The sequence below is a fragment of the Podarcis muralis genome, chromosome Z, assembly GCF_964188315.1.
Source record: "Podarcis muralis chromosome Z, rPodMur119.hap1.1, whole genome shotgun sequence".
In the NCBI taxonomy this organism is placed as follows: domain Eukaryota; kingdom Metazoa; phylum Chordata; class Lepidosauria; order Squamata; family Lacertidae; genus Podarcis; species Podarcis muralis.
Genome location: NC_135673.1, coordinates 16,401,420 through 16,429,401, shown reverse-complemented (window position 1 = coordinate 16,429,401; position 27,982 = coordinate 16,401,420). Strand labels below are relative to the sequence as shown.

General features: G+C 43.9%; 1 protein-coding gene across 1 annotated transcript; it reads right to left on the bottom strand.

Moving 5' to 3' along the window:
• Positions 1 to 1,974: 1,974 nt before the first annotated feature.
• Positions 1,975 to 27,982, bottom strand: TBC1D13 (TBC1 domain family member 13). Its single transcript, XM_028714706.2, has 12 exons — positions 27,808 to 27,982; positions 19,019 to 19,092; positions 16,897 to 16,937; positions 16,222 to 16,283; positions 14,723 to 14,822; positions 14,364 to 14,446; positions 14,069 to 14,228; positions 13,200 to 13,410; positions 12,264 to 12,427; positions 10,300 to 10,460; positions 8,881 to 8,938; positions 1,975 to 6,280 (listed from the first exon to the last, which is right to left on the bottom strand). The coding sequence occupies exons 1-12, from the start codon at positions 27,828 to 27,830 to the stop codon at positions 6,215 to 6,217; spliced, it is 1,203 nt and encodes a 400-aa protein (XP_028570539.1). The 5' UTR covers positions 27,831 to 27,982; the 3' UTR covers positions 1,975 to 6,214.

The following is a 27,982-nucleotide window of genomic DNA, read 5'->3' as shown; positions in this document are numbered from 1 at the left end:
TGCACGGAAACGCCGTTTACCTTCCCGCCGGAGCGGTACCGATTTATCTACTTGCACTTTGACGTGCTTTCAAACTGCTGGGTTGGCAGGAGCTGGGACCGAGCAACGGGAGCTCACCCCGTCGTGGGGATTCGAACCGCTGACCTTCTGATCGGCAAGTCCTAGGCTCTGTGATTTAACCCACAGCACCACCTGCATCCTTTTCCAAAAAATACACAGGAGAAAATGCCAATATCACTTTTAGAGGGGTTACTGGTTAGTCTGATGCAGCAAAAACCACTAAGAAATGTGTGTAAAATAAAGTACTTCTTTATGCAACAGTTATGGAACAGGATAGCAGTTATGTTTACCAATCTAGATTCATGGAGGAGAGGGCTGTCAATGGCTACTAGCCACAAGTGCTATGCTTCTGAATACCAGTTGCTGGAAGCCACAGGAGGGGAGAGTGTTCTTGTGCACAAATACTGCAGGCTGGTTCCCCACAGGTTACCTGGTTGGCCACTATGAGAACAAGATGCTGGACTAAATGGACCATTCACCTGATCCACCACATTCTTGTGTTCTTGAAAGACTGATTTTTTCCATCGTTTAAACTTTTGAGGTTTAATAACTTGCTGTTAAAATGGAACACTCAGGATGAAACGGTCAAAGCAGCTATGATAAAATGGGCGCAAGACATTGGCTATAATATTATGTTTGCTGACTGGGAACGGTTATGGATCACTGGTGTGAAATTCACGGCATGTAATGCCTTGAAAGAAAATATTATGAAAATGATATACAGGTGGTACATGACCCCAGTCAAGCTTGCAAAAATATACCATTTGCCAGACAATAAGTGTTGGAAATGTAAAGAGACTGAGGGAACATTCTTTCACCTTTGGTGGACGTGCCCAAGGGTTAAGGCTTTCTGGGAAATGATCTATAATGAACTGAAAAAGGTATTTAAATATACCTTCCCTAAGAAACCAGAGGCCTTCCTTTTGGGCATTGTTGGCCAAATGGTCCTAAGAAAGGACAGAACTTTCTTTATGTATGCAGCAACAGCAGCAAGAATATTTATCGCAAAGCACTGGAAGACACAAGATTTGCCCACTCTGGAAGAATGGCAGATGCAAATGATAGACTATATGGAATTGGCAGAAATGACTGGCAGAATCCGAGACCTGGGAGAAGAGCTAGTGGAAGAGGACTGGAAGAAATTTAAAGACTACTTGCAAAAGCATTGCAAATTGTATGAATATTAGAATGATGCGGGATATAAAGATAATATGGTATTAGTGATATAGTTGAAAGGAGTATGTAAAAAATGGTTTACAGAACAAAGGTGAAGTCAGAACAATATTATGTCAAACTTAAATAAAATGAAAAAATGGGGAAAAATTGGAGGCAGAATAGTTGAAATGTATAATATGAAATAAGATTTGAAAGAAGGTGAGGCATTGCTGAATAAGATTGTGTAAAAGGGAACACAGAAAAGGGAGATGCGAGGGAGTCTGGAAGGAGGATTACGAGAACAATATCTAAGAAACTGGTTCTTTTTTTATGTCTTTTTTATGTCTTTTTTCTTTTGCTTTGTATGATGGGTTTTTTACTGTGCTTTTCTGTTTTTTGGATTGATTGTGATGGTGTTTTTTTCTTTTTTTTTATCCTGTTTTGTGAAGTTTGTTTTACTGTTTGAAACTTTAATAAATATCTTTAAAAAATAATAATAAACTTTTGAGGTTTAAAAGGCCACTTGACAAGCCCATGATAGCAACAAAATTTGTGCAGCATCTTATTTATTTTATAACAGAATAATAGGGTTTATGGTGGCACATCTTTTGCAGAAGACCATGTTGCAAAAAACCTCATGCCCACACCTATTTTGAGATTGTACAAACTCATTTGCCACATCCTGCCTCCTTCATTTTAACACCAGTCACTTCCACCCTTATGGTTACTGTCAGAAGAGGGTAAAAAATCAAGTCAAGATTTACAAAGGTTCATGTTTATTTTTTTGAGGGGGCAGGGGAAATCAAGAGGGAGGCCACACTGATGAAAACAGAATTCGTAACAGTATTGTAGGTGGTCCAGTATACAGAAATAAAGCCATTAATATTGGGCTACTACAGAACACGCACTAACCCCAGAACCATTTTTTTTGTGGTTCATGCTCCAAACTTCCCAAAAGGCAATTAAAAAGAAAAAGTCTGAGAAAGATAATGGAAAAATACAATGTAGAAGAATGGTGGGTAGGTGGGTGGGAGAACATTCTGTATCTGACAATCAGCTCCTTACCCTGTGTCACTTAAAAAATAATAATCTAGGCACCTTATCTGTAATGAGAGAAATCCTTAGTGCATTTAATGGACATACAGTGGGAACTCCTGTGTATAGCAGATCCCAGTGACGACAGCGAGCCCTTCTTACAAAGGAACACAATCAGCTTATTTTCAATGCCCCTTATTTTCATTCTTACCTGTGCCAGAGCTGACATCAGCTGTGGTGGGGCAGATAAATGTAGTTTGGATGGAAATGTCCCTGTAGGCCAAACTGGGATCTGTTCCAGGTCTAGCAAAGCCTGTGCATGAGAAGTTCTCTACTCCTACTATACATACTCAGCAGAACGTTGCAGCTTCTCTCAAAAACAGTTTCCCCTTTCCACCTTAGTGAGCTGAGAGGCCAAGCCTGTACCATTTCATTGAGCATTTCCACATAAACTAAATGCTTGTGAGCACATATTTGAGTCAGATTTCTCTCTGTGTTACCATTGGCTTCATTTAATCCACAATTTTTCTGCAAAACGTCATTATGTAATTTTGAAAAAATAAAAATAAATGCAGACGCCAAGGCCCAGACTCCCACAGGTAACAGAAAACTATCACCTTCCTTTTTTTAGAATATTAGAGAACTGATCTCAGAAACTGCATAAAGTTCTACTTAAAGAGTTTTTTTAACATCCAGAATTTGCTAACTGCCAAATATGCAAGCCGAGACCAAGAAACTAAGCATGCTACTCATAACAGGCTATCACTTAGGTCTCTTCACTGAGACGAAATCCACACAGGGAGATGTGGTAAGAGTTCCAAGGTGGCTGGAAATATGCCAGTGGCATTTATTTATTTTTGCAAATGCTCTACATGACTAATTTCTGCAAGCAAAAAGCTAGCAGAACAGGGAAAAGAAAATTCTAGAATATCTCTCCCTCTCCCACCAATGCACTAGTTTTTTTCCTTCACATGAAGCAGCATTCAGAAATGGCATTTTCTACCTGCAGTCCACATTGGCTTGGTGGTCTACTTGACACATCATTCTGGCACATAGTAACAATAATAATAATGTCATTATTTGTACCCCTCTCAATGGACTGTTCAGGGAAGGGGAATTCTGTGGCCTTCCAGATATCCCTGGACTACAACTCCCATCACCCCTGATTGTAGGGTCACATGCTGGCCAGGGCTCCTGGGAGTTGGGAGTCCAACAACCTCTGGGAGGTTCACAGGTTCCCCATCCCTGAAGACCTGACCAAGTTTACAATGGAAGCTTCCTGTGGTCACCTCTTCCTTTGCCTCTCATACACATTTGGTGGTGAGTTAGGGCTGATGTTTCCTTGAGAATTCCATTCTTTGGAGAGATAGTGCTCACCCACCTCCTTGTTCCCCATAACCAACAAGCTTTATCCACACCATGGTTCCCATAAAACACATTCCTCTCAATGAGATCAGGACATCATTTTATCCAGAAATCTCTTCAGTTTATCCAGGGCACCCGCTCTAGTCTTGTGTAAACACCACTGTAAGACAAATCTGCTTATATGCAGAGAAAGAGGTTAAGATTTAGATGTCTGTGAAGGGGTCTTTTATAGACCTGTTACCATGCAGATTCTGGTTTGCTAAAAAGACAAAAAAGCACCAAGAAATTCTGCAACCTCTCCCCACCCCAAAAAAAACTTCCAAAAGGCATGAACTCTGACATCTATGGCCACATCCTCACCATACGTTTAAAGCACATGACCCCACAAAGAATCCTGAAAACTGTAGTTTATCCCCTTCCCAGAGCTACCGTGCTCAGCACCTAAGAGTCTCCAGGACTCTTTGAGGCGGGCAGCAGTTCGTTTTAAACACGCTTTCAAATGTTTGGCGTGGATGTGGCATATTAATAGAGTGTCACAAATTTAGAAAACCAGCAGCTCTTCTCCCTGCCCCTGGGAAGTAACTCTTAATTATAATCAGAACAGCAGCACTATTCAGAGGAAGCAGTTGCTTCTCTTAACAGAGCCAGAGGCAGAATTGTCCCTTTTTTCTTCTAATGCAAAGATTTGAAGGCAGAATGAAAGAGCCATCTTTTCCTTTGCCTACAAACTGAGAAACGTGTTCTATCCTAGTGTTGTTTCTAGTAAAACAGGATTCCTGAAGCACTCCAAGAGTTTGTAAACAGAGGACAGCAGGATAAGGGTACCAAAATACCCTGAATACACAGAATACCAGAATACACTGAACCTTATACTTCCAGCTGCTCCCCAAGGCTCATCTTGTCTTCCCTCTGAGACTTGAGGCACTGCTCATGTGCTGAGCTTTTGATAAGCTTCAGAAACAGGACTTGGAACTGTTCCAAACCAGTTCTGATGCAGAGCAGCATCAAAGCCAACCTTTAGTGCTATGCTTTGCCCCAGAAGATGAAAACACAAGATAAAAATATAGAATCGGAAGTGTCAAGACTCAGGCTGTGTTAGATAAGGAGAGAGATAAAACTATTGCCACCTCATTTAGAAAAAGCCAGTTCTGTCAGGCTTCCTTCCTTACATAGGTAAAATAAGCTACCAGTCCTATTTTGAAAAGCCTAATTTTGCTACACCCTTCTGAAAAGACATCAAGTGGCTGTAGGTGCTGTGCCATTATTAACCTTTACACCAGGTGTGGAGGACCTGTGATGCCCTCCAGATGTTCCTGAACTACAACTCTCATCATACCTGTCCATTGGTCATGCTTGCTGGGACTGATGGGAGTGGTAGTTCATCATCTGGAGGGCCAAAGGTTCCTCACACTTGCTGGACACCTTCTTCTTGCTGTCACTCTTACCCAGATATGCTCAGGATGACAACCTTGTGGATGAACTACATCCCAGCACCACAAGCACACAACGAGCCTTGCCATAATCTTTTAATTTTTCCAGGAAAACATGGGAGATACGGGCTCATTAGAAGCCACCAACTTACCGAAGGACTGACAATCTTTACCCACACACCAAGGAGCTGGAATGAGGGATAGAAGGATTACACCAGAAACCCACAGTTGAGGAGCGACCTCGGTTCAGCACACCTAGAAGCTTGGTCTCTCTCTCTCTCTCACTCACTGGCCTTTTGTGTCTCAAGATCTTCTGTACAGCCCAATAGCTGCTAGGGCCCTGAGCTATGTAGCAATGCTGCAGCAGGTCTGCAATCTCTCAGCAGTGGGAATAAGAGTAGGAGGGGGGGAAAATAGGGCGCCCTCTCTAAGGCAGTGGGTGATAAGGCCAATCCAACTTCATTCAACAAAGGTCTTGTTTTCACTGGTTAGAACTAGCTTCCAAGTACAGCCAAGATCAAAAGGGGAGGGGATCAGATAAGAGGTGACTTTTGGAGAGGGCTTTGCTTGGGGAAATTCAGTGCTATATACCCATTTCCTTGAAGGAAGAAAGTCAGAGATCCATCTGGCATTTAGCTGTTGCGGGAAGGAACTGAACAGAATAGGGTTTAACAAGTAGAAGCAGAGTCCAGCAACTCCCCACAGAAGAAAGTAGCCAAGGTTTGAAATATGCTAGCTCTCTCCTCATACGGCTAAATTCCACTGGTGCCTGTCCTGTCTGTATCCCAAAAAGGTTTTGTGTGTGTGTGTGCGCATTAAGTGCCCTGCAGCAATAATGCCCCTCGATTTTCTTCATTCCATAATGGCAGGGAATCAGGTGCTTCCATCTCCCTGTCTGGAGTCATTTAACAGAGAAATACAAAATTGAAAAGGGAATAGGTCACTTGATGTGGAATCATTTCAGCAGGTGAGATTCAAGAAATGTTAAGAGTGCAGGGCCCAGCAAAACTGAAAGTCACTCTCTTGTGAATTAATAGAGCGGGGAGAAGCCTCCCCTGGGGCAGAGAGCCAGGACACAAGTCAGGCCCCTGATCAGAGGCAGAAGTAGGAGCTTTCAGCAACGGACTCCACCTCCAGGTACCTGCAGAGACTCTCTCTACGATCCAGGGCTATTTGGAGTCTTGAAGATCTTTTGCCTTCTTCAAGATCAGGTGAACATCAGAGATGGGGTAATCCTGCATGAAAAGAAAAGAGCAAAAATCTAAAGGGCAGAGCTCGAATTCCCCACCCCAAATATGGCACTGTTTTATTTCTTAGACAAACACTGAGGGACATGGTCACTCAGTGCCATCACTATACGCAAATGCCTTGCTCATTAAAGACAATAAAGAACCATTATTCTCAGCAATGATGGCACTCACATAATACTTTTATTATTATTTATCTTAATTATCTGTAAAGGGAATCTCTGTTATGAATTAATACTTTATTATCCCCTTGGAGCTGCGCCTTTGTACCTTTGGTCCTTCCAGGGCATGATGCTCAATGGTTTAAATTTTTAATTCTTTGTTTTTGTTTCTTTTCTTTTGGTTAACATACAGTGGTGCCTCGGAAGATGAAAAGAATCCGTTCCGCGATTCTCTTCGTCTAGCGGTTTTTTCGTCTTGCGAAGCAACCCCATTAGCGGCTAAGCGGATTAGCGCTATTAGCAATTTAGCGGCTTAGCGGCTATTAAAGGCTTAGCGGCTAAGCTGTTAAAAGGCTATTAACGGCTTAGCGGCTTTGAAAAAGGGGGGGGGAAGCGGGGGGGAAATGGCGAGACTCGCAAGACGTTTTTGTCTTGCGAAGCAAGCCCATAGGGAAATTCGTCTTGCGAAGCGCCTCCACAACGGAAAACCCTTTCGTCTTGCGGGTTTTTCGTCTTGCGAGGCATTCGTCTTGTGGGGCACCACTGTATCAGTAAAATTAAAAAAGAAACAATGGGTGAAAAAATAACCTGAATTGTGGGGGTGGGGATTTGTTGTAGAGTGAGGGAGACTGGACATTCCACTGGCTGGGATCACCCACGTGACTAATAAGGGCAAAGGCTTCACTCAGCAGGAGTAAAACAAACATCCCTTTTCTGGTGGGTTTTCGTTTTTTAAATGACATGAAGGATGAACATCTTATCACACCCCAAAAATCTGCTGCCAGAAAAAACTATTTTGGGGGGCGATTGCATATTCGGTCATTTTAAGCCTTTCTAAGTTTTTTATGTTGTATTTTAAATCATTGTAAACTGCCCTGGGACTTCAGGATGAAGGGCAAGTAATAAAGTAACAATAAAGCACGACAACTTGATGTTGCTGCCAAACATGGGAGGCCCAGTCAGAATCGGTGTTCCATTGGCTTTTGAAGACATGCCTGTTTACACAGGCATTCCCTTGGTCCCTTGTATTAATTGCCTTAACAGGAAACGTTTTATTGCACATTTTAATCATGGTCATTTATAGTTGTATGTATTTAACGGAACTGGTTTTTTCTGCACTTTAACAGTGGTGCCATGTTGCAATTCCTTTTTTTCATTTTTTTCCAAATTGCTTTTTATTTAGTTGTCGTTCATTATACAATTGCACATTTCTAACGATCTTTACATTACATCCAAGTTATAACCATTTTCAATATCATATCTTTTCCTGTCCCTGTGACTTCCCACCACCACGCTGCAGCTTCTTCTACTTACATTTCTTTTTCTATTGTGAATATTGTTTTTGTTTTCTTCCATAAAGCAATTAACTTATCTATCCATATTTTAGCCTTGCGAAATTTAATCAATGCATATCAATTGTTTTATTTTGGAACAATGTTTTATCATATATTCTTCCACAGTTTCCCATTCTTTCCTAAGTTTCTGATTTGATGTAATTGGCCAAGATGATATCTGATTTGATATAATTGGCCAAGATGACAGCAGCTATATATTCACATAGCTTATTTTGCCAATCAGCTTTTGATGGAACTGTTTCCCCTTTCCAATTTTTGGCTATTAATATTCTGGCAGCAGCTGTGGCATATAAAAAACCTTTTTTCTTATCCTTAGGGATGTCTATTGATAAGATACCTAATAGGAACACCTAGTTTTTTCTTGATATTTTAAACATCTTTTTCAATTTGTCATGTACAATACACCAGAATTATTTCTTTCACATTCCTACCATACATGGTACATCATTCCTTCTGCCATATTACATCTCCAGCAAGTGTTAGGTTTTAATTTATAGATCTTAACTAATTTGCTCCCTAATGCAATTCCTTTTATTTCTTGTTCATTTCTTATATCCATATTGAGTATCTCCAAAACCAGGATGAACGATTCTTTGTTTTGTAAATGGCCGAGAAACCTTATGGGTGTAGTACATATAAGCAACAACCAATTTGCGTGGGGATTATGTTTGTATACCCCGCTCTGCATAAGCCCACGCTGCCCTTTTGTGCCTATGCCCCCCTTTTCAGTCCACTTCCAGGTTGCAGTGGATGCACGCAGAATGGTCATGGCCTGTACACACATACATACGAGTTGTATCCAACTGAGTTCTCATCTGTACTACCCCCCTGAATACTTGTCACTGGGAACTGCAAGTGGGTAGAGTGTTGCTGTTGCACTCAGGACCTGCTTGCGGGTTTCCCATTGGGACATCTGGTTGGCCGCTGTGAGAACAGGATGCTGGGCCAGATGGGCCTCTTTTTATGTCCTCTCTAGTGGTTGCCCACCTTAGCTTACTAATCAAAGCATGGAGGTGGACAAGGTAGTGACTAGAGGCAATACAACTGAAGAACTTCCCCTGCTGCATTTTACCTGCAGAAGTCGCATATTCAGAGTAAAATCTCCTTCTAGTAATTGGTCCCGAATGAGCCTGGAAGACAGGGGGAGAAAGAAACGATCAAAGTACAGTCACACCTTGGGTTGCAGACGCTTCAGCTTGCATTTTTTTGGGTTACGGACCGCCGAAACCCAGAAGTACTGGAACAGGTTATTTCCAGGTTTCGGCGGTCGTGTATGTGCAGAAGTGCTAAATCGCGCTTTGCGCACGTGCAGAAGCGCCGAATCACAACCTGTGCATGCGCAAAAGCGCCGCTGCAGGTTGCGAATGTGCATCCTGCACGGATCACATTCGCAACCCCGAGCATCCACTGTACTCTTGCTTTGTTAACAGGATGCGTTGAGATGTTAACAGGATCCCTAACAACGCTCAGCAAACTACAGCTTCCAGAATTCTATGGGAGGGGTAGAGCCATGACTGTTTATAAAGTGGTACAATAACTGCTTTAAATGCATAGTGCGGCTGGGGCCTATGTAAGAAATAAAAGAAGCAATAAAAATACAACTAAAAATTATTTTGCACCTAGCAATGGCACATTACAATTGCTACAGCAGGCAAAAAAATCATTGTGGTCTACCAAGGCCCTCGGTGATTTTCAAGTTGTCCATGGATGAGAAGAGTTTGGGCAGCTCCCTGGTGGGGTTAACAGGGCTCTCTTGGTGCCATCCAGTTGATGGACATATCTGAAAGCCATTTGCAAATGGTTTTGAATACAAATAGCTCATGAAAGGACTGGCTCTCAGTGCAGATCAGCGCCAACAGCCACCTCTCTTTTAAATTGAGCTCTCAGCGTTCAGCAGGTGATCAGCGCTGTCAGACAGTTTTCAAAGGGACTCAGCAAGCCTTTCCCCATTTGTCACCTGTCAACAGGTGGGCACCCGCAACCCATCTGCCAAAGTTGGCCCATGGGGGCGGGGAGAGAGGCCAGGATGGTATTTAATTCACTTGTTCCATCTGTACAAGGATTTCTGCTTGCACAACAGAAACCCCCAGATTTAGGCAGCACATGGGGGAAGAAAAAGGGGGAAACATTCTATTGTGCAAGTAGAAATCCTTGCACTGATAAGGACGTTCATATAGAACCATTTCTGATACAACACCTTTTCCTACCCTGACCTACAAACTCACAAGCAGACAATGAAGGTGGCAGCCATCCATGCATCCTTCTTTTCTCTCCAGAGGAGAGGCTACCTCTGGACACATATTCCAGAGTTAGGCTACCTCTGGACACACAGACTCTTTACAGCTATACTGCATAATGGCCATAGACTGACCTGACCTCCTATACAAGTTGCTCTGTTTCTTTGAAAAAAGAGAATTAGTTTGCCACAGCCATCACCATGATGGTATGGCGATCCATGCGGGACATTGCCAACAGTTGTGCTGGAACTCACATCAACATGGCGCAGCAGACTAGCAGCAGGAAGTCAAAACGGTTGTCGTCAGCAAAGAGAGAATCCCAGATGCGGATGACATCTGGCAACAGAAACTCCTGGGACAGCAGCAGCGTTAGCCAGCGAAAGGTGAAAAACTGGGGCTTGATGTTCTGCTCTTGCTGGCGGGGGAGAGACAAAAGCATTATTTCAGACCACTTATTTAAAAGTGTGTGTGCAGGGGGACTGGGGACTGGAGATATCTGCTCCAGTTCCCTTGATACCTGGGGGAGAGGTAACTTAAGAATCTTCCTTTGTATCAGAGCATGTAGTCAGAGTATTGGGTCCATCTATCTGAGTACTGTCTACATTGACTAGCAGTGGCTCTCCAGAGCTTCAGCCAGGGAGTCTTTCCCAGCCCTGCCTGGAGATGCTGGGGATTGAACCTCAGACCTCCCGCATGCAAGGCAGATGCTCTGCTACTGAGCTGTGGCCCACAAGCAAGCGGAGGGATCAGATCTACGGTTCTTCCTCTTAACCACAAAGATTCCAATCTCTGAACTGAGAGCTGAGTTAAATAGGGACATTTTGGGGAGCAAAACTGAACCTACTGAAAAGCTCTTGCTGGTCCTCTTTTCATTTCCTTAACCAAACCTACAAGGTACCGTAATTTTCGCTCTATAGGACGCACCGGACCATAGGAGGGGGAGAACAGGGGGAAAAAAATCTCCTCCTCTCTGCTCAGCGCCCCTTCAGCGAAGCGGCAGGAGAAACGGAGCCCCTTCCATTTCTCCTCCTGCTTTGCTGAAGGGGCGCTGCGCAGCTCTCCCTCTCTGCTGAAGCCAGGAGTGTCTTGCTCTCCCGGCTTCAGCAAAAGGAACCCAAAGCCTGCGGAGCGCATCACGAGTTCCCGCTGCGCTCCGAAGGCTTCAGGCAGCTATCCCTGAAGCCTGGAGAGCGAGAGGGCTTCAGTGAAAGCAACACGAAGCCAAGGAGCGCGGAGGGAGCACTCCCTCTGTGCTTCGGAGGCTTCGTGTTGCTTTCGCTGAAGCCAAGGAGCCTGCATTCGCTCCACAGAACGCACACACATTTCCCCTTAATTTTTGGAGGGGAAAAAGTGTGTCCTATAGAGCGAAAAATACGGTAGTTAAATTCTCTGCAAGTTTAAGTTACTGTTCAGCAGACATTTACCGTATTTTTTGCTTTATGAGACTCACTTTTTCCCTCCTAAAAAGTAAGGGGGAATGTGTGTGCGTCTTATTGAGCGAATGCAGGCTGCGCAGCTATCACAGAAGCCAGAACAGCAAGAGGGATTGCTGCTTTCACTGCGCAGCGATCCCTCTTGCTGTTCTAGCTTCTGAGATTCAGAATTTTTTTCTTCTTGTTTTCCTCCTCCAAAAACTAGGTGCGTCTTGTGATCTGGTGCGTCTTATAGAGCGAAATACGGTAAGTTTCGTTTATCATCTATACCTCTCTGGAGGATTTTTCTACAGATCACCAGAGCTATTCTTTGCAAAGGAACAAGTAACCTTTGGGTTCATTCAAATGACTTATTTATTTCACTTATATACCACCTTTTCCTCCAAGGAGTTCCATCGTTCTCCCTCTCCTCATTTAATCTCCACAACAACCCTGAGGTAGGTTAGGCTGAGAGGTACAGACTGGCCCAAGGTCCCCAGTGAGTTTCATAGCCAAGTAGAGATTTGAACCCTGGTTTATATTAAGTGTTTCTGTTTCAAAATTCTGCTGCCCCTGCTCACCAATTCCCCCTTTCGTTACAGCTCATCCACCCTCTCGTGTCTATCCCCTGACAGTTTTAAAGGGGCGGGTGCTTCAGAGAGCAGTTGGTCCTTTTTATGTATGTAGGAAGATATACCACTTAATGCTATGATGGATGATCCCTTCATTAAGGATGCTTCCCATACACACACACCAAGGCTTCCTAGGACTTTGTTTGAAGGCCACTGTGGAACAATATTCCTTACCAGTTTCATGTAGAGCTCCACATCTTTCTCTTTCAAGGTAGAGTACACCTTCTCCATTTTGTAGGTGATGCCACACTGAGAGTCATCCAGACTCTTGATGAAGTTATCCCTGATCTCAGACATGAGGTTAGTGAAACAAAAGAAGGTATCCGCTTCTGCGTGTTCTATAGCGGGGGGGATAAGGAAGATACCATCAGCATTGTTATCAAGACCACAAGCCAGGAAGTGACCTGGTTTGCACGTTTCTTGGATCTCAGCAAGTTACAACGCAGTATTACAGTCAAGTCAACCCAAAGCTATGGTTTGTTCAACAAGCCACAAGTTGCCCCATAGAGAAACAAACCAAGGTTTGTTGAATGATGCAGTCATCAATCAGGGGCTGCTCCAATCAAAAATTCTTACAGAATGGGAATGCATGGGGAATACATGAAGAAATATGGTGTTAAAGCAGAACTCTTAATAGGCAATTGTTAAGCGTGTAAGGACAAAAGAAGTAATTATAATTTAACAGTTTTCATGTTTTTCTATTTTGTTAAAGCAACTAGAAAAAAATATTATGATGGGAAGATCTCACACAGGTAAAGGGAAACAGTGAGGAGGAGGGGAGGGTTAGGTTGAATTTGGGAAATAAAATAATATATGGGACAGCAAAGGATATAATAGATTCTTATAGAATAATAATATATTGTAAACAGAATAGAAGTTCAAAAGGGGAAGTAAATGTATTTTTAGTATTTTAGTAATTGTAATAGTTATTATTATTTCTTATCGGTAGAAGCCAATGTTAATTTAGGCTTCTTCAAATTACTCTCTGTATAATTTTCTTAAGTCAATAAAAAAAGAAAAAGGGGGGAACACCAGGGTTTGTTGAACATTCAGCATTACAATATTTGAGAACTGGACAGTATGTTCAAGAAGGGCATGTGCTCTTCTTACTTTTCCATTCGTTGTTGGGGTCTGTAGCAAACGTGTAGTAAAGAGGTCCTACGATTTCATTCATCCCTTGGACGTAGGCTATCCCCGGATTCAGTTTAGCATAGATGAAGAGGATTCGTTCTACGACCTCCCAGTGAGCCTCACAGCCATTGGGCAGAACCTCATACTCGTTCAGCGAGTTAGAGGCCAGTGTTTTCAGAGGAGAACTTACCTAAGAAATCAAAGGAAGGAGAACAACATACAAAACCATTTGTGGATACCAGATCTGGAGCAAATGGAACTTCCGTTATTTCCATCACTTAAATCCCACCTTTTGAAATAGCACACAACATGCTTATAACAAAATCACCACACTCCTAAAACCAAATAATATCAATCAACATATTCTATATGCCTCTATATTCATAACCTTGTCCAAGAATTGGAACATGATGAGTGATTACTCATATCCTCACTGTTCCATTTATTTTACTGTATATTTATTTACTTTGTTTCGAAAATATTTTGTACTTTGTCTCTCTTGCTATTTCATATTGTTAAAATTTCAATTATACACACAAACACCTCAGAAGTTCATGTTCATACAGGAGAAGATGGGACTTGAGATATCTTGGCCTTTTAAAGTCAAGACCATCATTTTGAATTAGGCCTCAAAACTAGCTGGAAGCTAGTCTGGTAGCCGCATGTCCCTACTTTAGAAAGGACCCACCTCTATTTGAAGGCATTTTCTATTTCAGTGTTTTTTTAACCCTGGGTCTCCAGATGTTGGACTGCAACTCCCATCATTCCTGAATGCTGGCCAAACTGGCTATGGATGATGGGGGCTGTAGTCCAACAATAACAAAAATACACAACTCTCTTTCTCTTACGTTTGTGACGCCACTCCGGTTCCGTGCCACTGTCTGTGACTTGAGCGTTGTCTGCTCCACTCGCTTCCGGAGGGTCTCAAAATCATTCAGGGGGTCCAGGATCAACAGGCAGGGGTATTCGGTCATGCTCTGGAAGAATGCCATGTCAGGATACAGCCTCCTGGGTGAAATAATTATTCATTGGGCTTGTAAAAAGGACAAGCAAAGCACCATGGCGAAAAGGGAGCCGCCCCAAAGCAGATTAAGCTTTGGCGGTGGGATTCCCACGCCCCCTACACTCAGCGTCTTCACATACCTGACATCCTTGTCTATCTGCAGCAGCACTTCGTTGTCCTTGAAGTAAGTGTTCCATCTGCTATCAGGGTTCGGATTCAGTGGCTTTATGGAAGAGTTTAAGACAAGAAGCCAAGTTGAGAGTAAGAAAGGCCTTCAGACGCTAAAGCAGGGCTTCTAAGAGCTTAAGGAGAGCCTTGCAGGATCAGACTACAGGCCCAGCTAGCTCACAGTCACCAAACAGATGCCTCTCTGGGAAGCCTGCAAGCAGCACTTGAGCACAACCACAATCTTCCCACCTACAGTTCCCAGCAACAGGTATTATTCAGAGGCATACTGCCTCTGACCATGGTTTAGCCTTACTGTTGATGCTGCACTTACATGATCCTCCATGGTCACATCTTCTCTAGAGACTCCAAGGTTGGCTTTGGCTATTCCAGGCTGTATAATCATTTCCTTCAAAAACTGGGTATACAATTCTCTTCAACAGGGAGGGGGAAAGAATTATATGTTAGGAACCAGGTTTAAACCCAAATACCCACCGGCACCACCCACAGTTAGTGTGCAGCCCCAGATTACCCCAGAAGGTCCATGATGCGAAGCCCAACCCTGCTCTACAGTAAAAGAGGGAAAAGAGAAAGTTGCATCAATGACGCAAAATTGATTGTGGGCTCTTCTGGTATTCAGTATTCTTAAAGGTAAAGGGACCCCTGACCATTAGGACCAGTAGTGGCCGACTCTGGGGTTGCGGCGCTCATCTCGCTTTATTGGCCGAGGAAGCCAGCGTACAGCTTCCAGGTCATGTGGCCTGCATGACTAAGCCGCTTCTGGCAAACCAGAGCAGCACACAGAAACATCGTATACCTTCCCGCTGGAGCGGTACCTATTTATCTACTTGCACTTTGACGTGCTTTCGAACTGCTAGGTTGGCAGGAGCTGGGACCGAACAATGGGAGCTCACCCCGTCGTGGGGATTCGAACTGCCAACCTTCTGATCGGCAAGTCCTAGGCTCTGTGGTTTAACCCACAGCGCCACCCGCGTCCCACTCAGTATTCTTAGATATGCTTTAAATAAACATAGAAAGTGCAAAGCTTTATTCTTACATTTTCTCTTGCTATCCAAATGTCATTATTCTAATCTGACTGGAGCATCTAGTTTAAGTTCTGTTTTGTGTTTTTTTTTAAAAAAAATAGAGTTGGAAGCTTTAATTAGAAGATCAATTCACAGTGAATTTAGTTTAATTCAGGTAATTCTTGCTTATTTTTTAAAAGGCTTTTTCATTGCTGATTTGTTGCTATTATCAGCAACTAAAAAAAGGAAAAAGTATGGCCCTCAGTCCTAACAATCAGCAGTATGAAATTACCACAGTGGACATTCCAGTAGAGAAGCAAGTGCAAGGGTATTTGAATTAATACTTATAGAATCAAACACTGCAGCACTGGCTGCTATTGTGAAGTCAAGAGAGATTGAACTTAAAGAATAGTAGTGATATACAGTGGTGCCTCGCAAGACAAAATTAATTCGTTCTGTGAGTTTTTTCGTCTTGCAAAGCATGGTTTCGGAAAAGTTTTGGAAAAGCTTCAAAAATCACCAAAGTCTTCAAAAACCTCAAAAAAGGCTACCACACCGCGTGCTATGAGTTGCTCCTCGAAGTCAAGTCGCAACTGTATTAACGGTTTTAAGAAAAAGGAAACAAACTTGCAAGACGTTTTCGTCTTGCGAAGCAAGCCCATAGGGAAATTCGTCTTGCGAAGCAACTCAAAAAACCAAAAACCCTTTCGTCTTGCGAGTTTTTCGTCTTGCGAGTTTTTCGTCTTGCGAGGTACCACTGTAAAGGCCATAAACAGGGCGATGAAGGACCCAGAAAAGATAAATTCACCTCTGCTTCTGCAAAACGGAGCTCCATAAGGTTCTCTCCACGGGAAGGTAGTTCAAGAGGATCTGTATAAAGAGAGCAGGATGACTATAAGGGCCTTATATTATTGAGCAGCAGTTATTTAGCTAAATGTTTCTGGCTACCTGTTTTTCTAGAGCACAATAATCTTAAAGGAATCCAGCTCAATATACCCATGGGGTAAAAGTGTTCTCACATAATCACATTTCTCCCATCTGTCAAATGGGAATTTGCTGCAAGGATCAACCTATTATTTATTCATTTATTAAGTTTATATCCCACCTTTCCTTCCAGAAGGAGCCCACGATGGCAAACACATGAACAAGACAATTAAAAGCATACCTAAAAACAATCACATATACTATCACAGTTAATAATTTCAAGGTTTCTGGGAACAGCCACTTTCAGCTATCAAATCCCTAGCTGAACAAGAATGCTTTTCTAAATTCCTCCTGAAAGTTAATAACAAGGGAGACGGATCCCACCAGGGAGGGCATTCCACAAATTGGGAACCATAACCGAGAAGGCTCTGTGTTTGTAAAGCACTTAGGAGTTCTGCCTAAGTGGATACAGTATGATTTGAAAACATCACCCCAACCTCTTAAGCCTGTACAAAACACCAAGAGAAGACTCAGGCTCCTCGTCAAAAAAAACCCCTACCTTCCAGCACAGACAGCGCAAGCCACCTTCAAAGGGAATCCCTGTGAAACAAGAAAAAACAGGACCACTGAAATTTAGTGTTGCTGTCTTTCTCCACCAAGTGCCTGACTTTCATCCTCATGCCTAGATTTCCCTTCTCTCAGTTCAGAGGGGAAATGTGACACTCCGAAGATAAGAATCTAAGAAGAGCCTGGCTGCTGGACCAGGTCAAAGATCCACCCTGTTCTTGCAGTGGCCAACCAGGTGCCCTAATGTGGAAGTCTGCAAGCAAAAGCTGAGAACAGCAGAAACTCTCCCCACTTGTGATTCCCAGCAACTGGTATTCAGAGGCATCCTGCCTTCGGACAGTGGGGGCAGACCATAGGCAGCGTAACCGTATACTCCATGAACAGGCAAAGAAGTAACAAATAGAGAAACAGAAAAAGGGAAATAAACAAGTAAAGGAGGGAGGCATCCAGCAGCTTCTCCTTCAACAAGTGTGTGTGTATGTTCTATTCCCTCCAGTATTCTCTACCTGGTTTTTTTAACTGGACCTTAGTCTAATTTTTATGCTTACATCCCACTTTTTCTCCATGGAGTTCAAGGAGGCACACATGGTTCTCCTTCCTATTTTATCCCACCAATTGGAACCTTGGCCTCCCAGGTCCCAGGCAAACATTGTAATCACAGTATCACACTAGCTCTTTAGCACATTTCTCTGTTTCATCCTCCTAACAACGCTGAGAGGTAAGCAAGGCAGAGAAAAAAATAGAGTCAGAGACAGACAGAGAGAGCAACAGAGATGTCCAACTAGGGTTTTGAAGCTGGGTTGCCCCATGCCAAATCTAATAAACTAGCCATGAAGACTAGCGGTCTGAGAACAGGATACTGTATTAGACGTGCCATTGGCCTGATTCAGCAGGCTCTTCTTCTGTTCTTAAGTTATTTTTTAAGCACACAAATCTCAAGACAAGCAACATTTACACATCTAACAGCGTAAAAAGATTTAAAAAAAAAAAATCAGTTGCACAAGCACTTTTAAGTTTCCAAGAGGTACTATGTTTAAATATTTATAGAAATAGTAACTCAGTGACAGCCAGGTTGGCCTTTGGTTGTTTGAAACAGCAGCCAGAAGTAGATTGTGGAACCTTTTATCCAGAACATTTCAGCATTCCCTTAACTCACTGCAGGGAAGAATACAAAATGACACAAGACTGTATGCGAATACTGACCACTTGCACAGTGCTTTCAAACAAGGCAATCCAAGTACAGAGGCAGCCTGTGATTCTCTTTGCAAAATGTATTATTCAATGTGCAAATTATCAAAGGCAAAAAGCCCGGGGAACAGATTGTGATGTATTTAAGATGGGAATTAGAGATACGTAGGAAAAGAACAAAAACTCTATGGGTGTAGGGACCCACTTACAGAGACACAATGCCCTGATGGCTAAGGGACCCACTTACAGCCCTCTGAGCAAAGATCTGCCTGTTCTAGCCCTTGGTAATGCCCAGTTGTGCTATATTTTTAATTTTCAGGATAGGAAGCTGGCTGATACCATAGCAAGCTGCCTGTTTACACTGACTGACAGTGACACGCTGACTTACACTGACTCAGACCCTTGGCCCATCCAGCTCAGCACAGTTAACACAGGCAGAAAGTGGCTCTCCAGGTTTCAGGAAGGGGGACATTCCCAGCCCTACCTAGGGATGCCATGGGGGATGCAAAGCTGCCACTTGCAGGAGTGAGTTTCACAGTTTAATTGTGACTGTGCATTGAAGGGAAAGACTGATAGTGGAGGAGAAGCGGTATTTTCAGGAAGGAAACACTTTGGTATGCCAGCAGATTCAGACAACCTTCTACACATCACAATGCTGTTCTAGTTACATCCGTATTTACAACCACAAGGCACGACTGGTGAAAAACAGCAAGGGTTATCTCCAAATCCAGAAATGGGTTGTTATTGGTTTTTAGTTGCCTGAAGAATGCTGCTTTCACCCCTGATCAAAGCATTATTTTTTGCTAGGCTCCATCAGTTGATGCTCATCCCACCTGGGAAGCTTCGACCACCGCCTTAGCTTTAGCCCTTGAAACTAGACCTGTGCAGATGTCAATTATGAGGGAGAATTTGCCAAAGTCACTTACCGCTGAAGCAAAGTTCACGGAGCTTCTCTAGCGAGATGTTGGCCTCACTAAGGATGTCTTGAAATTCTGCAATCCTAAAGGAAGAGGAGAAGGTAACATACATGCAGGTGATAAATGCAACAATCATCAGAAGGAAGCAGTGATAATGCAACAATGCAACTGCATCCCAGGTTGCTACTTGTTATTATCCAGCTCTTATATGATCTAGAAATTGGGTACAAGAGAGGTTTTTTGTTTTTTAATACCACCAGGTCCGACTTTTACTAAGCTAATGCCCAGGCTTGAATGGTGTTCAATATTACTATTACTCTTTGCATCAAGGGCACCTACAATCTTAGCCAAGCCCATTGTAAACAGTCAAGAGAAATGTGCCGTTCAGATAAGGACTTTTATCGGAGCAAAACGAAGCCATGAGACTATGGGGTGGGGGAAGGAAGCAGCCAGCTGCCCCTTCCAAAACTACTGAAGTTTCTTAAAAAGAACAAAAGAAGAGCCTAATGGATCAGGCCACTGGCCCAGCTAGTCCAGCATCCAGTTTCCACAGTGGCTATGCAGGTGCCTGTGATAAACTAGCAAACAGGACTTGAGACCAAGAACCCTCTCCTCTTCCTTTGTTTTCTAGCAACTGGTATTCAAAAGCATTTGTGCCTCCAACCATGGCAGCAGAGCAAGCCATCATAGCTAGCAGCCTTTGATATCCCTCTCCTCCATGAGCTTCCCTAATCCTCTTTTAAAGCTGCCTAGGTTGGAGGCAGTGAGAGATTTTACTTTCTTGGGCTCCATGATCACTGCAGATGGTGACAGCAGCCACGAAATTAAAAGACGCCTGCTTCTTGGGATAAAAGCAGTGACAAACCTAGACAGCATCTTAAAAAGCAGAGACATCACCTTGCCAACAAAGGTCTGTATAGTTAAAGCTGTGGTTTTCCCAGTAGTAATGTATGGAAGTGAGAGCTTGACCATAAAGAAGGCTGATCGCTGAAGAACTGGTGCTTTTGAATTATGGTGCTGGAGGAGACTCTTGAGAGTCCCGTGGACTGCAAGAAGATCAAACCTCTCCATTCTGAAGGAAATCAGCCCTGAGTGCTCACTGGAAGGACAGATCCTGAAGCTGAGACTCCAATATTTTGGCCACCTCATGAGAAGAGAAGACTCCCTGGAAAAGACCCTGATGTTGGGAAAGATGGAGGGCACAAGGAGAAGGGGACGACAGAGGACGAGATGGTTGGAGTGTTCTCGAAGCTACCAACATGAGTTTGACCAAACTGTGGGAGGCAGTGGAAGACAGGAGTGCCTGGCGTGCTCTGGTCCATGGGGTCACGAAGAGTCGGACATGACTAAACAACAGGTTGGGGGCCATCATTGCCACCAATATGTGGCAAAATGTGACAGCTTCTGTCTAAAGACCCATCAGTTCAAGTGTTGAACTATGAGCTGACAGAGACCAGGGTTCAAATCCCCACTAAGGCATGAACCTCACTGGGTGTGACCTTGGGCCAGTCACCCCCTCTCTCCGCCTAACCTATCTCATAGGGTTGTTTGTGAGGATAAAATGGGGACGAGAACCATGTAAACCACCTTCAGCTCAGTCCTTCTATGGTTAAACATGACAACTGTTCCCACCCTCTACCCCCATGATTCCAAAGGCAGCTGATTTTTCAGCCAGCCCACCCTCTCCAGAGCAGCCTGTTTTTAAGCCACCAGTGCCTCTTGCCTCTCTCTTCCTCTTCTCCTCTGCATTTTTGACTCTGCTTTTGGTTCCTGGAGAATAGGAGAGGGGTGGATTAGTGTCCTCTGCTTCTTCCTTCTCCTCCAGGCGGTCATCTGCTCCAGCCCCTCTCTGCCATCACCCCAGTGTTAGAAACTGAGATATGAAAGCTAGGAGTTAAATGGCACCTAAAACCTAGGTTATGGGCGCAATAACAGAATGTCTACATCCACTTTTTTTAATAACAAGAATACAAAGCTGGAAATGAACTGCAGCTAAAATATTATGTTCATTTTTCACATGGTCTACTCTAGTCCTTCCCCTGCCCTCCCTCCTAATATTTTTAAGAGGGTCTCTTCTCCAGTCTTCAGAGAGTAGATGGAAGTGGGGAGGCAGAACAAAGTCCTCCTTTCCTTCCATGTGCACAGCCAAGGGGGAGCGGGGCTATCAATAAAAACACATAGCTAACTGAGGTTCTGTCCCCCTAACAAAAACAAAACAAAACATGGCTACACTAATGTTTCCTTCAGCTTAGGTGTAGTACTGCGCTCAGAGCTCAGCGCTAATGAAATTCCCTGTCGCAAAATGTGCCTAGAACAATGCAAGTTTCGAACACTGCACCACTCTGTTATTTCAGATAGAGTGTGGTTTGAAAAGCCCAGATAGAGCCTTGAGGTCAATTTAGAGGAGCAAAAAAAGGGTGTGAATGGATGTGTTTTTAAGCAAAATGAGCTTTGTTCAGAGTTGTGGGGGGAAGGAGTGGGGGGGGGGAGAGAGACTGGCAAGCAGGACTGATATGGGAAGGGAATAAAAGAAGAGTTGGGGAGGTTGCTTTGTTGTTGTTTTGACACCTATCTTTCCAAGTTTATTTCATTCTGTTTGTGGGCATTCCTTTCTTGTTTATGTAATAAGGTGCTGAAAGGCTGGCTTGGAGAGGTTTGGGGCCTCTTCTCTTCTCTCAACTTCCATTATTTAGGAGGAACTGCTAAACAATAAAAAAGTAAACATAATAAGTGTTTGCATTGTGCTTGAGTGTTCAAATGCTGCAGGTACGTATTCCTTAAATCCTTATGACACCCCTGTCAGGTACTGAATCAAGGCTTTGAAATTGTATTAACAAAATCATTAAATTTAAGTTAAATGTATTACACAGCAAACATGGTTTTGTTCTTATTTGATAAACAAGGTCCCACCCAGAGTTACAACTTTTTAATGACAGGGTTTCTGTACCTTCGACAGTTTGATGACAGGCAGAATTCAGAAGTCAAAACTGCTGGAACCTCCCAATTTCAGACACAGAGTGATAAAATAAGCATCACATGTTGACTACTTGTCTGATGTGCATATGCTGCAGCCCTAGGCACTCACCAGGAAAAAGATGGCAATCCTCAATTCAGAAAGTGGTACTCAATTCTCAATTGAGAGATAGCTACTTGTCTAGTAATAGCGTGTTGTTGCATTTTAAAAACTCTTGAGTACACGGCCACCATCAAGGGAGAAGGATAATGATGCCTACAGTAATGTTTTAATATATTCTCAGATTATGGATATTAAAAGGAAGATCTGCAAATTGCATTAACATATACATAGTTAGTTTGCCACAGTACATGTAGGTACCCAGAACCTTTCATGTAACAGGATTTTGAAGGCTCAGCTGTACAGGCAGTCCTGCAAAAAACGTTATCTTGCAAATGAAGTATTCAAAGCCATGCTGCTGGAGAGGTAATGCTCAAAAATAATGAATTAGGTTGCAATCCCAATCCCATTTGCCTGGGAGTAAGCCCCATTGAATTCAGCAAGATACGTACGTACACACATACATAGGTACCAGAATTCATAAATACTTATGGTTGGCCACTATTGCTGAGACTGAGCCCCATTTAAGTTTGTAGTGTCCAATTAACAACTGCTATTAAAAGTGTGATATTAAAAATGTGCCATGGAATCATAGAATAGTAGAATTGGAAGGGATCCTGACTGTCAACAGGGTCAACACCTTGCACTGCAGGAATTGCAACTAAAGCAATCCACGGCAGATGGCTATCCAATCCCTGCGTAAAAACCTCCAATGAAGGAGAGCCCACAATCCCCTGAGTGAGTCATTCCACCTTCAAGGAAGGAAGGAGAGTCCTCCACCTGAGGGAGTCTGTTCCACAGTCAAACACCATCAGAAGGTTGCTCCTTTTGTTTAGTTGGACTCTCTTGTAACTTGAAGCCACTGGTTTGGGTCGTACGCTCCAGAGCAGGAGAAAACGAGCTTGCTCCATTTGCGACAGCCCTTTAGATATTTGAAGGTGTCTATCATAGTCTCCTCTTTTCCAGGCTAAATATACTCAGCTCCTTCAACCATTCCTCATAAGCCTTGGTTTCCAGACCTGTGATCAGGTTGGTCACCCTCCTCTGCACACGTTCCAGCTTACCCATATCCTTCTTAAACTGTGGGACACAGTACTCCAGGAGTGGTCTGAACAAGGCAGAAGAAAATGGTACTATTACTTTCCTTGACATGGACACTATACAGCCTAGACTAGCATTAACTTTTTTTCTTTTTTGCTACTGCATCACACATGTTAAGCTTGTGATCCACTAAGACCCTGTACTACTAGTAAGCCAGATGTCCCCCATGTTACACTAATTTCACTAATGTAAACTGCATATTAGTCCACCTGCCTGCCTTCTTAAAAAGGGTAAAGGGACCCCTGACCATTAGGTCCAGTCATGGCCGACTCTGGGGTTGCGGCGCTCATCTCGCTTTATTGGCCGAGGGAGCCGGCGTACAGCTTCCGGGTCATGTGGCCAGCATGACTAAGCTGCTTCTGGCGAACCAGAGCAGCACATGGAAACACTGTTTACCTTCCCGCCGGAGCGGTACCTATTTATCTACTTGCACTTTGACGTGCTTTCAAACTACTAGGTTGGCAGGAGCAGGGACCGAGCAACAGGAGCTCACCCCATTGTGGGGATTCGAACCGCCGACCTTCTGATCAGCAAGTCCTAGGCCCTGTGGTTTAACAGACAGCGCCACCCGCGTCCCGTCTGCCTTCTTACTTACAACCAATCAGGAAGCAGCTCTGCCTGCCACTGGCTCCAACTACTGGTGATGTCCCTGCCTTCCACCCCACCAGTCCCAATGCCTTCTAGCCACCACTGCTGGCCACCATCAGGAAAAAACACCAGACAGGCCCTTCTCCTCCAGCATCCTGTTGTCACAGTGCCCAACCAGTCTCCAACCAGATACCTGCGGGAGACCCACAAACAGAACTTGAGAACCCCTACTGTGGTCTCCAGCAATTGGTTTTCAGAAACATTTCTGATCTACAATGGGCTTTCCCCCTTGCCTTCTTTTTACCACATCCCTGACTTTTGCAGAAGACTCGGTGCCTAGCAATTAGCAGAAACTGTTAAGATTTTGCAAGGAGCTGGCGCCCTTGGATGCAGTGGCGTAGCGTGGGGGGGTGCAGGGGGGGCCAGCCGCACCGGGCGCAACATCTGGGATTAGGGCAAATCCACGGGTTAGGGGGTGCAAATCCACAGGTTAGGGGGCGCAAATCCACGGGTTAGGGGGCGCAAATTACTTGCCTTGCCTCGGGTGCTGACAACCCACGCTACGCCGCTGCTTGGATGGTATTCAAGCAAACTAGTTCATGCAAATTGGTGAAGAGAATTTCATCAGTTGAAAAGACAAGATTCCTTTTTTTGAAGTAAAAAGCACTGGGGGGGGGGGAGGTGTCAAGTTTGCCTGAAAGCTGCACTCTCCTGTAAATTGTCTCTCTCTTCTTCATCCCACGTGCGGGGTTTAGTCAAATTTGTTTAGGAAAGGCGCTTTACACACAAGTTCTTTCCTTGTGTGTCATGCAATGTCATGACACTGCAGTGTGGGGGCTAAGCATACAAACATGCCCTCATCAACAACTGACTTTGCATTTTTTGAGCATTCAGAGAGAAAATGGACCCCCTCCCTTAAAAAACAAAAACAAAAACCAGGAAGGAAGATGGATTGCTAAATGCTGGAGGAGCGATTTTCAAGCCACAGTGGTTTCCTTCCTTGACACTGTAGATAACGGAGCTCTTCAGAAAACACATTTTAAAATAACCATAAAAGAAATATTCCTGCAGCATGTGGTGGCATTTTAACCCCCCAAACTCATAGCTGGTAGCAAACACATCAACATTTAAAACTGGTGGAAAAGTGACTTCTGTTTACACCACCATTCAACAGGTTAGTAAGCATTATAATCATCATAACATGAACATAGAAAACTATCTTACTATAGAGTGTGACCACTAACTGGTCTACCTATCTCATTGTTGTTTACACTGATAAGCAGTGGCTTTCCAGGGTTTCAGGCAGGGACATTCCCAGCCCTACCTGGAGATGCCACTGGGAATTGAACCTGGGAACTTCTGCATGCAAAGCAGATGCTCTACCACTGATGCTCTACCACCTTCCCCTAAAATTTAAGCATGATTCCAAGTCCTAGTGGTTCTACATAAAGGGCTAATTTAAGCAGAAACCTAAGAAGCTGCCTAGTTATACTGTGCCATACCACTGGTTCATCTAGCTTAAAGGTAAAGGTAAAGGGACCCCTGACCATTAGGTCCAGTCGTGACCAACTATGGGGTTGCGGCGCTCATCTGACTTTATTGACCGAGGAAGCCGGCGTACAGCTTCCGGGTCATGTGGCCAGCATGACTAAGCTGCTTCTGGTAAACCAGAGCAGCGCACGGAAACGCCGTTTCCCTTCCCGCTGGAGCGGTACCTATTTATCTACTTGCACTTTGACGTGCTTTCGAACTGCTAGGTTGGCAGGAGCAGGGACCGAGCAACGGGAGCTCACCCCATCATAGGGATTCGAACCGCCGACCTTCTGATCGGCAAGTCCTAGGCTCTGTGGTTTAACCCACAGCGCCACCAGTACTGCGTAATCTGTCTGGCAGTGGCTCTTCAGGTGGCTCAGTTGGCAGAACATGAGACCCTTAATTGCAGAGTTGTGGGTTCAAGCCCCATGTTGGGCAAGTCTCTTGCATTGCAGGATGTTGAACATGATGACCCTTGTGGTCCCTTGCAACTCTACAACTCTGAGTGGTAGTGATTCTCAAGGAACATTTCCAGGCCTAGCTGGAGATGCCAGGGCCTGAACATGGGACATTTTGCATGCAAAGCAGGTCCTCTACCACTATGCTATGGCATTCCCCTGAAAAAATGGGGTTCAGTGGAACTAGGAATAATTATAATCCATTTTTTAAAACTTGAGAGAGAATTGCCTCCCTATGAAGCTGGAATCAATCAATTTCAAATTAAGACAACCTGGGTTTACCAGGATGATTAATCTTCTGTAGCAACAATCAATTTAGGAAAGGTAGTATCATAGCTAGCATGCCAGAACTGGGCCAGGGAGACCTGGGTTCAAATCCCCACCCAACTATCAAGTTCATGCTGAGCAACCCTGAGCTAGTAACTCTCTCTAGGCCTAACCTTCCTCACAGGGAATTTGTGTGTATTAAAAGGAGATAACATATACTAGTACAAGCTCCTTGAAGGTTAAGTTATAAATGTGGTTTTAGTTGTGTACACACTATACTTTCAAAGCACATTTCCCCCTCTTAAATAATTCCAGGCAGTGTGGTTTGTTAAGGGTTGCTGAGAATTGTCCCTCTGAAGGATAAACTACAGTGACCACTGCCCAGAATTCTTTGAGGGAAATAATGTGACTTTACATTTTGAAAAATAAGGGAAAAGAAGATGAAGAACCAACAAGGAGGGGAGGGGAGAGAGGAAGAGGGAAGGTTGCAAATGAGAGGCAGAGAGGAAAAGAAACCCCCTCAAATGTTGGACAAGAGAAGGCATCCTTCTTGCAAAACAGGAAAGGGGAGGGGATTAAATATCAATAAGCATCACACTTAAAAAATACATGCAAAAGGAAAAGAAAAAAAGAGGGGTTTTTTGTGTGGCGTGGGGGATGACTCTCTACCAGCCTTTCTCAACCTGTGGGTCGCCAGATGTTGTTGAACTACAACTCCCATCACCCCTAGCTAGCAACATCTGGTGACCTACAGGTTGAGAACTGCTGCAAGCAAACACACACCAAAAAGGGAAAGCAATAACGTTTACAGAAACTTGCCACTGCAAACCTCACCTTCTCAAATCTGATAAATAATATCAGTATCTACTAAATAGCAATAAATAAAGCTTATCCACTGCAGCCCTTGGGCTCCTTTGGGGTGAAGGGCAGAACATAAGATTGAATAATAAATAAACATTTGATAAATAATAAAATGCAATGCAAGAGAGAAAGGGGGAGGCTTCTTCCAAAACAGTAGGGTGGCTCTAGCAAACAGTACCCTTTCAAAAAAGGAGGGAAAGCCATTAACGTTTGCACTGCCCATTACAAACGTCCCCCTTCCCAGTTTATTTATAAATAACAAGTTCTCATTTACAAAATGCATGCCAAAAGGTGGGGGGGATAGGTTTTTCTCTAAGAGAAAACAAATGAATAGAATGCTTTAATTTTTTTTATCGTGCTGTGCTGAAAACTGTCTAAGCAAACACACACATACATCCCCCGCCGCCAAGTGGGGAACCCCAAAACATTTGCCCATTGCAAATCTCATTTCCCGGTTCATTAATACGTATTAAATATCAATAAATATCAAACTCACCCCTTACAGACTTCTTGCAAAAAACGAATTATTATTTATTAGTTTAAAATATATATTTCCTTTAAAAGGGAAGGAGGACTGGCTTTCTAAATGCAACCCCTTCCCCTCCCCAAAAAGAGGAAAACACAAACATTTGCCCATTGCAAACCTCTCGCCTTCAATTCATTAACACACATTAATATATCAAGATCACCCCTTGCAATTTGCATGCAAAAAAAAAGTGGGGAGGAGAAAACGTTTCCTAGTCTAAGCAAACACCCTTCCTCAAAAGGGAGAAAGCGGCGGGGGTGGAGGGGGAAGGAAGAAAAGACACGAAACAAACAAGCACACATTTGCCCACGCTTGTGCCCACTGCAAGTCCTGCCACCCCAATTTACAATAACGGCCGCTATTGCCACCATTAGTCCCGCGGGCGCCCCACCTGCTCTTGTGGAGACTCGACATGGTGAAGGCCGAACAGGAGCCTCCGCCGCCGCCGCCTCCTCCGCCTCCTCTTCTGTTCCCTTCTCCCACTCGCAGGACTCGCGGAGCCACTGGCGAGCAGCCCAGCACCAGCCAGCTCCATTCGCGGCGGGCAGAGACTCCGCCCGGCGAAG